The sequence below is a fragment of the Malus sylvestris genome, chromosome 4, assembly GCF_916048215.2.
Source record: "Malus sylvestris chromosome 4, drMalSylv7.2, whole genome shotgun sequence".
NCBI lineage: Eukaryota > Viridiplantae > Streptophyta > Magnoliopsida > Rosales > Rosaceae > Malus > Malus sylvestris.
In genome coordinates, this window is record NC_062263.1 from 1,145,214 (window position 1) to 1,158,147 (window position 12,934).

A 12,934-nucleotide genomic window follows, 5' to 3' on the forward strand; every position below is an offset into this window, starting at 1 on the left:
GGATTTATTTGTGTGTTGTACATATACTTGAGAGATAGTCATATGTCGAATATACTAAAAAATAGAATGTTAAGTTTTTACCAATGTATCATGAGCGTAGAATTTTATGTTTAGTTAATGTTGCAGTTTCGAACTCTGTTCTGCGTCTTAAAATGAGAGATGGAGTGATCCAAGTACTGGGCCAGCCACGAGCCCGCTTTCACCAACCCAACACAAGAGGGTCTGTACACATACCGAATAACGTGGTCTTCCGAATAGACATAAGAATACAACTTTGTGACTCTAGTCAAGTTGGAAGGTACTTTGACTACTTTCCTTTTGTTTAACCAAACACTTTTCAAAAATACTTTCCTTTTGTTTAACCAAATACTGTTTCAAAATACACTTTAAATACAGCTTCATTTTGTTAACAAAGGGGTTAGACGTTAGACGGTTAGCTATCGACTCGATTAATCCCTAAGTATTTGAAAATTAAGAAAAGATGTCTAGACGTGTTTAGGCGTCTACCTAGCTCGTCTAGGCGTCCGTCTAGACTCGTCTAGACACCCACTTAGGTCGCAACTCAGATAGAAAAAACGATACTAAGAGGGAGGGGGTGGACTTAGCCTCGCAATATGTTAGCAATAATGTAGTTCAATTCGCCTTTGGATAAACTTTTTATATTGTGGTTCACATGTTTCCAATACATTATAATACTTTCTAATCCATATGTCATTCTATTTCACATAATAATATTAAAAGGTTGGTTGATCTGATTCCGTTTCAATGCTTCCCCTAATTCTAAGCACTCCGATTATTTTATTCTTCCGTTTCTATCAAGAGTTCATCATATTTATATTTATCTTTTCATCTCTAGAGTACTAGTTGTCTTTCTACTTAATTGACCCACCGGCAATAGAGAACACGGTGCAAACACCGGCTGATGCTGTGAGCGATATATCTTTGTAGCACTCCACTAGTTCAGTGTTCAGTGTTCGTGTGCAGATCCACCTGCAAGGTCTCCCACACCTTCTTCTTCGGGTTCAAAATCTTATCAGGCTCACCTACAAACCCGGGAAATGTAACTCTCTCGCCAACTTGTGCACCTTCTGGCGGTTCAACCAGTTCAACCTGAAAGTGCACCCGACATTGAAGATATTTTATCAGTAATTACATTAGTGTCAAACTGTCCATGTCCATTGAACCATTGCATACAGATATTACATGCATGCTTGAGAATGTTATGAAAATTAATGTGTTTGCATTAGTGTCCAATAAAGTTACGGTTACCCAAGAAACGTGAGTTACAAAGGCATAAGTCTTCCCAACTGACTAATCAGAAACAAACCGCAGTCACTACAACTCAAGTTCGATTGAGATATTACTTTCTTATTATCAAAACCACTACAGAACTTATGCAGACAAAATTTCACAATATTATCGCCACGACCTTATGCATAAAAGGGCCAACACCTATAATCATTTGCCTACCAGAAATTCACTCTTTTAAAGTAGCAAGTTTTACATAATGCTGTGGAAACATATCCTCATTATTTGTAAATAAACAATGTCAGAGACCAAAAAAGTTAAAATTAGGTATCATCCAGATCCATATAGTAGACTCCTTTGTTTGGAGCATGACAGTGATGAGTGGCTTAAGAAGAGCACATAAGATGCAAATACTATTGAAAATATACGTGGCTGTTTACTGTGGTGTGGTCACTGTTCGAAGCAGCAAGAACCATTGCTTCTGACTTAATACCTCGCATGTTTGCTGGCTTCAGATTGCAAAGAACGCATACTTTCCAGTTCAGCCACAGAACAATTAATATGAATAAACATTGAAAGAAATTGATACTAACTTTATTATTAAAAAATTGGTAGACGGAAACACAAACCTGCATTTTTTCGAGATGTATATATTTGACAAGTCCACTGACCACTGTTCTGGTTTGTCCTTCACGTCCTTCACCAACATCAATACCTCTACGTAAAGTGAATCAGCATCAGGATGCTTCTGAGCTTTAGTAACGAGGCTAACGCGGATATCAAGTATGCTTCTGGTCCGGAATCCCTCTTTGTATTTTGGTTTCGTTGAGTGGTTTGAAATCACATCATTGGCTTCGTTAATTCCTTGGATTCAGTTTGGATTGAGAAAGCTTCAGAGATATAGGCTTCAGCCGAATTGTGACGCTCTAGCCTTGAATTTTGATGTATTGTATGAGTTATTAATTGATGTGATTACGGAATAGTGTTGGAAAGCTTATGTGTGTGTGAATGGCAGGATGACAACTCTTGTTTGGCTTATGGTTGACGTGTAGTGTGGTACTCTATGTTTTCTGCTAGGAAGTGCTTTACAAACAGTTCAAAGTTTAACAAATGGTGAACTACGAATGACTTGATCCCGTCTGAGGGTACGTAGGTAGTTTAACAAGAAGATTAAATGCAGCCATAAAATATACGAAAGATTACGACAGAATTGGACCTTGAGTGGTGTTTTGTCCATGTCCCGAAGGCGAGGCATGGTAGATGTACGGGTACATGATGACGTCATGTGTCGATCCTGAACATATGTTGGGTTCAGGGCGTGACGAGGCTAAATGAGGCTTATCTGACAGTGTAACTTTGAACCTTTTTAGACTTGCACTGCTGCAAAGTTTTCAAAGTTTGTGCCTTGTTTTGAACAAATAGGTACTCACGGCATACTGGAAAAAAAAAAATAAAGAAAGAACACGCAACTAAAGCGAATAGATGCTCTTTATTCATGATCTTGGGCAAAATGGACAATGAATGAAAATCCCCTACCAATCTATGATACATGAATGAGGTCAAAATCCCCATATCAAACATTTTACCTTACTTACCCAAGGTCCCTTTACTTAAGCCAAAATGGAGAGCTCAAAATTGTCCAAACCCTTGATATTTTAGTTGGAGTTAAGTCTGACGAGAGGGTGTGATTTAAGTAAAGTTGATTTTACAAGGGGGTGTGATTGAATTCGAGAAGGATTGCCTACATATCTTCATATGGAGAATCAAATTACTGGTGCAATTCTAATTAAAAGATTATGTGATGTAAAAAAAATTACATCAGGGATCACTTTTGACAATAAGCCTATGGTGGGCCGTTAGAAGCAGTGGCGGATCCAGGAAATAATGTTTGGGGGGTCAACAAGTATAGCGCGCGCAGCGTAAAATTTTTTTTTAACAAAAACGGCATGCATATCGTCATTTCATCGGGTCTTAGTAGGATAGCGTGATCAGCCTCTCGCCAATAGTTACCATACTGAAAGGTGCCTTCACTTTCCCTGACAACCAAAAATAAACATAAAATTGGGTTGGATGGTTCATAATAAACATAAAATTCTGATGTCAATATGGTGGTTCATAATAATATTTTTTAGAGATCATATTAATTTATGTTGAATATAAAGAGAAATAAAGTTGTTAAATATGTGGATGTGGAAAGGGCACACACATCATTACCATTAATTTATGTCAAATATGTGGATGTGGACGCATGAGAACTTTGCAATCTGCACCAAGACTTAATGGTGACATCTTCAACTTGACAACTGACAGCCTATGGCTTTTTACACAAAGCAAGCAATTTGATGCTAGCTGTACAAATTTGATTGGAGAGAAACTAAGAAAAATAAATAAATAAGAAGAGTGTGTGGTCACATGGTGTGAAAGGAAGAGAGAGAACGTCTTCATCTTCCTCTTCCGTCAAACCGAACGAAAACCAGAAGAAACCCAGAAAAATGCAGCAGCTCCAAGAGGTCGCACCAACAGCTCCAAGGGACCTCTAAGGTTATTTCCATGGCTTCCAAGAGGTCGTGCGACCCCATTGACCCCACTGTGGCTCCGCCTCTGGTTAGAAGATGAGTTATCTGTGACTTATCTTCGCGTAGATGACTACTTTTGCAATTGGGCCCCGAGAGGACTGCCTACATATCCTGTGAAGGAAATCAAATAGTGTGTAGCTCGTTTTACCTTTTAATTTTATTCGATCTAGACACGATGGCGGGGCCTCCATTTTAGGGTGATTGGTACTAGGTTTCTCTCGACTTTTTCTGCTGCCTGCATCCGTGACTACGTCCTTCACTGATGAAATTTATGTTGATGGTCGATTTCTTTGTTGGCCATCGATCTTCCTCATCAATGTGCGTGTTTGATCAATCTTTGCCACTGGGTTCAGCCGAATTTTCTTTCCTTGCCTTGTCTCTAACGAACTTTCAGCAGTGCCTTTAATCCGGCAGTTCCTCAATATGATCCCTCAGTGCTCGACACCCTCTGGTGATGTGGCTAGTACTTTTATGGAAAGAACAATATTCGCTCGGATTCTTCTTAACCAAATGTTCTGAGAGAGGTCGTGAGTTGGAAGAAGGGTTTATCTTTTATGTTGTGGAGAATATAATTAATGGCGGTGTTCGGGGCAGTATATTGTTTTGGTTTTTACATGGCTTGTGTTGTCTCGGTGCCCTCCTCTCATGACCTGTCGAGAAAAGGGTGGAAGAGTGTTTATGTCCATCATTCTTTCTAGGGTAGTTCGTTTCGATGACTGTCCTTCTACTCTTGTCGTCCTAGTAGGTCAGATCATCTGCGATATTGAAGCATTCAGCCATGGTAGCATAGTGGTACTTCTTCTTGTTCAACTTTTAAGAGAAAGGTGAATGGACATAGAGACCTTACTTGAGTACCAAAGTTGTGAATCTATCGTCATGTTTTTCTACCTCAGCTAACTCTGCCCAGAAGCGCTTCAGATAGGCTTTGAGACTTTCATCTCTGGTTTGAGAAAGTAATCTGAACATAACTTCATGGCGTTTACGGACATCACGGTATACATAACAGGTGTTAGTAAATAAGTCAACCAGAGTTTCTAAGCAATCGATGGACCTGGCTAGTAGTTCAGAATACCCTCTCATGACGGGTCCCTCTAGAGTGGACAAAAATATTTTACACATTCAAGCATCGTTGTTGTTGCATAACGCCATGATGTTCCTATAGTGCATGATGTGGTAATCGGGGTTAGAATCACCGCGGAATGATTTGAACCTTAGTTGAGAAACAATTTCAGGCGGGGGTGCCTCTTTGATTATGGATGAAAGGGGTGTTCTCATCTGGACCATCGGCTTATTCAGAGTGCGAGGTTGAATGAGACTTGCATGGTTATCTTCGTTCGGGAAGTACTACTGTTATCTGTCTTTTGGGGCTTCAGGTTTGTCAAACTTCAAATGGCAAGGCTCTGCCTTCAGTACCCCAGAGGTGTTCTGAGGGAGATTTTGTGGATTTCTTCTAGAGCTTACGACGTTTGTTGATGTCTGAATGACTGGAGATACTATGGGGGTCTCATTTTGGAGTTATGGTACTTATGCTTCCAAATCCAAAGATAGAGATTTGGGTAGGAGGCATTGTCCTGCTTGAGTTTTCCAAGTTCTTCATCTGTTTTTCTAAGTTCTTCATAGCTTGAGTGGCAGTCTAGCTCTTCTGTAGTTTTTCGACAGAAGTTAGGGTCGTCTCTAAGATTTCAGAGGCCCTATGCGAAATTCATAAAAGGGGCCATTCTTATAAGACATCTTAAAAAAAAAAAATTGAACAATGTATTGATGTTAAAAAGCAATATCGAAATAAACTTTAAAACTAACTAACCATCTGTTTCTAAATATTATTAAATGTAGGGAAAACTACAAAATAACCATAGTACTAATAACTAACAATAAGTTCAATCTAAATAAACCAAATAAACAAAACTTAAAAAAGTCTAGCACTAAAGCTTCACTTAAAGATGGCTCTTCGTGCATTATTTGCTGCAAAATCATCAATTAAACCTTCATAATCAATTTTGTCTAAAAAATCACTTTCAATCAATATCAAAGCTAGTCCAATTAACCTTTCCTGCAACATGGTTGACCGCAAGTATGATTTTATTAACTTTAACTTTGATAAACTCCTTTCTGCAGATGCAATGGTAATAGGTATACTCAACAAAATTCTATATGCAATGCTTGCAGTCATGAAACAACGCATCATCTTCAAGTAGGTCAATATGTCAATGGATGTCTTTATTTCTTTTGGCAAACGCTCTCGTAAAAGCTTCAACTCTACTAATAATGCATCCCCGTCAACATCAAAGAGCTCATCTTTTATGAGAAAGTTTTGAAGCCGATCATTACAATCTTTCAATTTATCATTGTCTATCAAATTCAACCGTTTTGAAGTGAACAAAAACCCAAATATATCATCATACGCTTGATATTCTTCAAACCTTCTCTTCAATGAACTAATAGCTTGATCTATTATATACAAGAAGTAATGAACCCTAAAAGATTCCTCCACTGATTGTTCAGTTGGTTGAGATGATTCACCTTCATTCTCATCAAAATGTCTTTTTCTACGAACTTGACGTTTTTCTGGAAACACATGATCAATTTCCATTTCAATAGCAAGTTTTTAGTATTAATCATAGCCTCCGCAAACCCAGTTTCTCTGTACTTTTCTAAATAAGCGATCAATCTTTGTACTTGTTCTATAGTAACATCAATAAGCATGTCTTTAGATTGCAAATCTTTGCTAACCTCATTAACATCAACCAATATTTCATACCAAATAGTCATGCCCAATAAAAACTCAAAATTCCCAATGTCATATGTTGCCAAAGATTTAGCTGCACTTCTTGTTACTAAGTCATTGTCACTTTCTGCTAATTGGAGTAAAGCTTTTTTTATTTGTAGAGGTTGGAATTGAATTGCTTTAACACTCGCAACACGGCTTCCCCATCGTGTGGCCGACAATGATTTGAGAGTCAGTCCTTTTATATTTTCTTTCAAAATCAGCCATCGTTTTGTAGAATTTGCGAACAAGCTGTAAATACGTTGTACTGTTCCACATAAATCTTTCGCTTTGCCACAAGAGTTTGTCATATCACAAAGCGTTAAGTTAAGACTATGACAACCACATGGAGTGTACATTGCCTCAGGATTTATATCCAAAAGCCTCTTTTGTACACCTTGGTGTCTCCCTCTCATATTTGATCTATTATCATAACCTTGCCCTCTTACATCATCAATATCAAGAACTTTTAATGCATTCTGCAACTCTTCAAACAATCTTTCTCCTTATGTGTTATTCACAATCAGATATTGCAAAAAATATTCTTCTACTTTTACTTGAGTACTGTTCATATCCACACATCTTATGATCAAGGTCCTCTGTTCTTAGAGGCTAAAATCAGGAATACAATCAAGTATCACGGTAAAATATTTAGCTTCTTTGATTTTTTGAATGATTGCATCTTTGATTTCACAAGATATCAACAATATCAACTCATTCTGGATGATATGACTAAGATAATGATAATGAATCTCAATATTTTGGAAGCGTTGAAGATGATTCTTTATCAATGAATCAGACTCAACCATCATTTGAACTAGACCCATAAAATTTCCATTACTTTCTTCATAAAGCGTATCGTTATTTCCATGAAAAGCCAGTGTGTGTTTAGCTAAATATTTTACAATGGAAATCAACATTCGTAATAACTCCCTCCAATGCTCTTTTTCTTTCTTGATCTGGTCTTGCACAACTTTGTCAATTGTTTCGTTTTTCCTATAATCTAAGACACAAATCAATCCAATTGGTCATGTTCGAGATGTGATCAAAACTGTTTTCATGCTCTTTAAGCCTCACATTGAGATGTGTCCAATCTTTGTAGCCATCATTTGCTAATTGACCTTTGAGATGCCCTTTCTTGAACAATTTACAACAAAAGCAGAACACTTTATCAACATCCTTTCAATAGACTAGCCAATCTTTATCATGTTTCTCTCCATTGGATAAGTATCGAGTGTAAAAGACTGCATTAAAACGCCTATTAAACTGATCTTTAGGACTTTTCTCAATTGATAGATCTCTTGCAGGACCTTTTTCTGCCAACAAATCAATCCATTTGGGATCAAGACTATCCCAAATTTGAGGATCATAAATGTTTGAGGGAATGGACTCACTCGGTTGATCAGTGATAATAGGAGCATCCTTATGATTATCATTATCATCATTGCCCAAATCATCCACTAATTTCTCATTGTCATCCTGTTGTTCCGTAATTAAATCATTCACTGAACTTTGTGGTTCTTGTTCTTTCAGAAAGAACCTATCAATAGCTCTTTTTTGAGGCTAAATCAATTGTTCAACTTTTCTTTTTCTTTGACGCTTTAAGTAGCCAGATGGATATTTTCTAGTAGGTGCCATCTTTTATATCTCAAACAAGATCACAATAAAATTATAGAAAGTATGAACAATGAAACCTGAGAGTCCGTAATATGTGTGCGTCTAGCGATTTTTTGTGACTGTTCTTCTCTTGATTTTGTCTTGAAAAGTACAAAAGAAAAAAAAATCATTATAGATGAGAAATACCCAAATCTTCAAATTTCGAGTCAATATACTTAAATTAGTAAATATCTTATTTTGATCAAAGTCTACATCACTCTGATTAGTTGAATTGTCATCATGATTTGGAAGTTTCTCTTTAATTTCATAAATTTATAAATTAGGGTTTAATAATTTGTGGGAAATATAACAATAGGACAAGGGAATTACACTAGGAGTTTGAGACACTCACACTGACACACGTTCTGGTGCTCTGCATTTAATTGTTTACCTCGGTAGTGAAGGTGGTCTGCTGTGAAAAGAAGAAAAATGGAATGCAGCAATGGGATTTTGGCGTGAGAGAATTAGTCTATCTCTGAATTGCTTGCCTCAGTCAATGGGTTTTCCACTTTAATTGATTAGTTTGCCCCTCGTTAATTATTATTTTATATATTTTTATACAGGTTGTAGGTAGTACTACTAGTAGTCTGATGGCTTTTAGCCTTTTAGGTAGTAGTCTGACTATGATGGCTTTTAGGTGGTAGTCTGATGGTTTTTGGCCCATCAGATTTTTATATGTATATATTTTGATTTAATTAGTATTTCTATATATTATTTCTATATAATATTATTTTATATATATTATTATTTTCAATAAAAATATTTTTTGGGACCCTGTGCCATGGAACCGATCGCACTCCCTCAAAGCCGGCTCTGAGCCAAGGCCAATTGTTTTGAGTTTAATAATTATAAGGCTATTGACATGAAATTTGAAGGACCCAACACCAATGCCATCATAGGCTCATATTTTTTAAGCTTTCTCTTTTTTGCAAGTCTTTGTTGAATTTTTCAAGACGTGCAAAATTATATTCTAATACATACGATTGCATCTACATGGTATTAGACATGATATTTCAAGATCATTTGTACCATTTTTCTAATAGAGGTAGGACCCATTAATACATGTAGGTTCCATCTCTAGAGATGGTATAAATGATAGTTCATAGTAAGACTCTCTCCCCTCCTATTCTCCTCCCCTTCTCTCCCCTTCTCTCACACTTTCCATTTTGTCTTTCTTTTTTTATTAAAAAATTAATATAAGATGTTGACGTGGCTTAATTGTGGCCGTTCAAATAAGAGAAAAGAGAAGGGGAGGGAAAAAAGAGAGGAGAGAATCATACTCCTAAATAAATAGTAAGAATATAATTTTTGTTTGAATAAACATATGCTAGGGAAAAAGTATGTATGCGGTGAATTTAAAAATTGGCGTATCTGTTGCAATTCTAATTTCCTTAGGAGTGCGATTGTGTAAATTTTAATAAATTGATTTTAATATTATGTTCTAGAATTAATTTTTTATTAGATTTTGTGTTCTCTGGAGAGCAAGAAGGTATGCTATGTTTAAAATAAATAAAGGCAACTACACCAGATAAATTCTCCAATTCACTTTACTCTCTTTCTCCCTATGCTGCACCTTTTCGTTATCCCCCCACTAAAATAGGCATACAACATAGATCATATTTTTCCAATTATACTAAATAAACTTAGATTTGTTAAACCCCTGACACCATCTCCAACCCTTGGAGTAAAACCTAAAATTTTTACCCCATAAAATTTAGGTTTTAACTGAGAAACAGTTTTTTTGCTCCAACCCTTTCTGGCCTAAATTTTCTAGCATGAGGTTATTAAAGAATAAATTTAGGCTAATTTTGTCTTTTAAGTAATTTAAAAAAAAAAATTATGTACACTATCCTAATTTAATTTTATGAACATTTTAACCTAAAAATATTTAGATTCCGATAAATAATGAAAAATCACTAAATTTGGGTGAATTTTGAGTTAAATATTTTTTTTAATTATTTTAACCGTTGGATTTAAATTTGGGCTGTTAAATCTTTTTTTTTTACCGTTGGATTTTATTATATTATATATTAGCCTTTGGATTAAATGAAATTATAAATATAAAACAAAAAAAAAACAAATACAAATCTGAACTGTTGGTCATTTGAATTTGTGCCATTGGTTATGCAAAAGAACCGTTAGGTTCCATCTTCATGAAAAGACAAGTGGCTGATGTGGCCACATGCGTGGGGTTGGGGATCTACTAGGTGAGGCGTGTGCCGCTCGTGCGTGCGTCCTTACCTAGCAAGTGAGCTACAATTTCCCTTTCTTACTCTCACACATGGGCTCCACCACTATTTTTGGGCTACATCTTGGGGGGAATTTGAGTTTTTTTTTAGTTTTAATGCTTAATCTCATTTTAGCACAAGGGTTGGAATGAAATTTGGGGGGGGGGGGGGAATAGAAGGGAAAATTTGAGACTTACTCTAAGAGTTGGAGTTGGTCTGAGATCCCATAACTCAAAATTCCAAACATGTTTTGGAAGATTTTTTTTTTTGGTTGAAAAATGGGGCTAAAAGCAAGAGCCCAAACAAACCTAGTCAATAATAAATCTAGACCGGGACATCCCAAATCGATCATCACGAATGAAACTAGCTAAACAAGAATGGAGTATCAAAATAAAAATGACCTAAATTTAAATCAAGATTGTAGGTCGCTAAACTATCTGCCACAAAGTTCTTTTCTCTGTAGACATGTCAAAATTCGCATTGCCACAATCTTGAAAGCAATTCTCGGCAGGCCAAAACAAGGAGGCCTAAAGGATGATTATTGCCAGCAGCTTGTAACACCAAATGAACTGTAACTGCGGAGTCTGATTTCACAAAGAATTTATGAATCTGTAATTTCCATGCCAATTGTAAGTAAAGACCCTATATAATTCAACAGTGAGAATCTCACATGTGCCCAAATTGGCGCAAAACCCAGAAATCCATTTACCATCGGAATCTCTTAAAACACCACCTGCTTCAATAGAATTATTATTTCCTTTCTTACAACCATCAACATTAAGCTTAAACCACCCTAAAGGAGGAACATCTCAATGGAGAAAAGATTCAATCTTATGCAGTTTATCAAACTTATGAGTATGAGCCTTCAACCATTCACGAAGATAAGTACAAATAGCAATTGTAGGCTCATCAATCATTGCAAAATCCTACTCAAAAATAAATTTATTTCTCCAATACCAAATAAACCAGGAAGCAACGGAAAAAACTAACCACCACTCCAAACGCCTTCCCCCACCCCCCCCCCAAAAAAAAGTTTTATTGGTGAGATTAAAATGAAGCCAATCATGAAAAACATTGTGGTCTAACTGTTGATTAAACATTCCCAACTTTTGCCAAACTTCTCTTGTCTTAGGACAATCTTTAAAAACATGAGATGCTGATTCGAAGTCACAAGTACATCTTTGACACTCAAGTTTATCAGTCATACCCTCTTCAACCTTTGTTCATTAGTGAGGAGCTTATCAAGAGAGAGGGACCATAAGAAACTCTGAACTTTTGAAGGAATATGAAGTTTCCAGATAAGATTTCATCGCCAATTAGGAAAACCACTAGAATTAATGGCCAACATATAAACAGATTTAATAGAAAAGTTACCATCACTTGTTCCATTCCAGATACATTTATCAGCCAAAGCACCACAACCAATTGGAATATTAAGGAATTGTTCAACAATCTCTTTTGGAATTACTAAGGAATTACAAAAAATGATGAAATTAAAAAGAAACTTAAATGAAAATTACTCCTACGTACTTTTTCTTAACTGAAAGCATTCAACATACTTTATTTAATGAAAATGACAAAAATAAAGACAAAAGGAAACCCCACGAGCTGCAAGCAAAGGTCGACAAGCAACTTGCAAATTTTTACTTCCAACCCTTGCCCCTAACCGACGTACCAATTCTCTATATGTGTTTTTGAGTTCTTCGTTATTATTTCGAGGTTTGTACGCGACTGAATTTTTCGTTGTTTAATTTTTAAGGAAAACTAATGAAAAAGACTTGAAAACTTTGAGTTTTAACGAAAATGACAAAATAAAGGGTAAAGTGAATAGTACTAGGTTTGACTTTTTAGTGTAAAAATGTGATTTTTCGTTAAAGTGAACAGTACCGCGGGCTTTTCGTTAAAAGTCCCAATTTTTATTGGTTTTTTTTTTGTTCGTTTTGCCTTGTCGGTGTGTTTTCAAATTTCAACAGCCATCTCCCTCATTTTATAAGGTACCGTTTGGTACGTGGGACGAGACGTTTCGTTCCACATTTGGTGCGCCAAAAAATCGTGGAACGCGTTGTCCCATGAAGCGGATTTTGGTCACTTTTTCGTTCCACCTTCTCCCTGGAACGACTCGTTCCACCCCGTTTGGTGTGCCCAAATGGTACCGTTTGGTACGTGGGACGGAACGGAACGGAATGGGACGAAACGTTCTATCCCATGTTTGGTGCGCCTAAAACAAGTGGAACGCGATGTTCCACGGGACGAATCTTGGGTGAATTTTCATTCCGCCTCACCCACTAGAACGACTCATTCCACATCCGTGGAACACAAAATTATAACATCTCCGTCTCCTTCTTCTTCCTCCTTGTTTCCATCCGAGGGCATCTTTGTTCCCTCTCCGTTCCATCATGTCCCGTCCCATTCCGTTCCGTCCCGTCATACCAAACGATACTTAGGGGAATGGCCTACGGGTT

General features: G+C 36.7%; 2 protein-coding genes across 3 annotated transcripts in view; one reads left to right on the forward strand and one right to left on the reverse strand.

The window, feature by feature from the left end:
- The window catches only part of LOC126618647 (uncharacterized), an 82,278-nt gene that overhangs the window by 41,289 nt on the left and 28,055 nt on the right, over nucleotides 1-12,934 (forward strand). The window lies entirely within an intron of this gene.
- Nucleotides 941-12,934, reverse strand: part of LOC126618637 (probable methionine--tRNA ligase) — a 48,708-nt gene continuing 36,714 nt past the window's right edge. The window contains exon 18 of one of the 2 annotated variants that reach the window (XM_050286752.1): nucleotides 941-1,110. In XM_050286752.1, the coding sequence (XP_050142709.1) occupies nucleotides 961-1,110 (150 nt within the window). In that variant the 3' untranslated portion in view covers nucleotides 941-960. The remainder of the gene's footprint in view (nucleotides 1,111-12,934) is intronic. The other variant, XM_050286753.1, reaches the window with a different exon arrangement.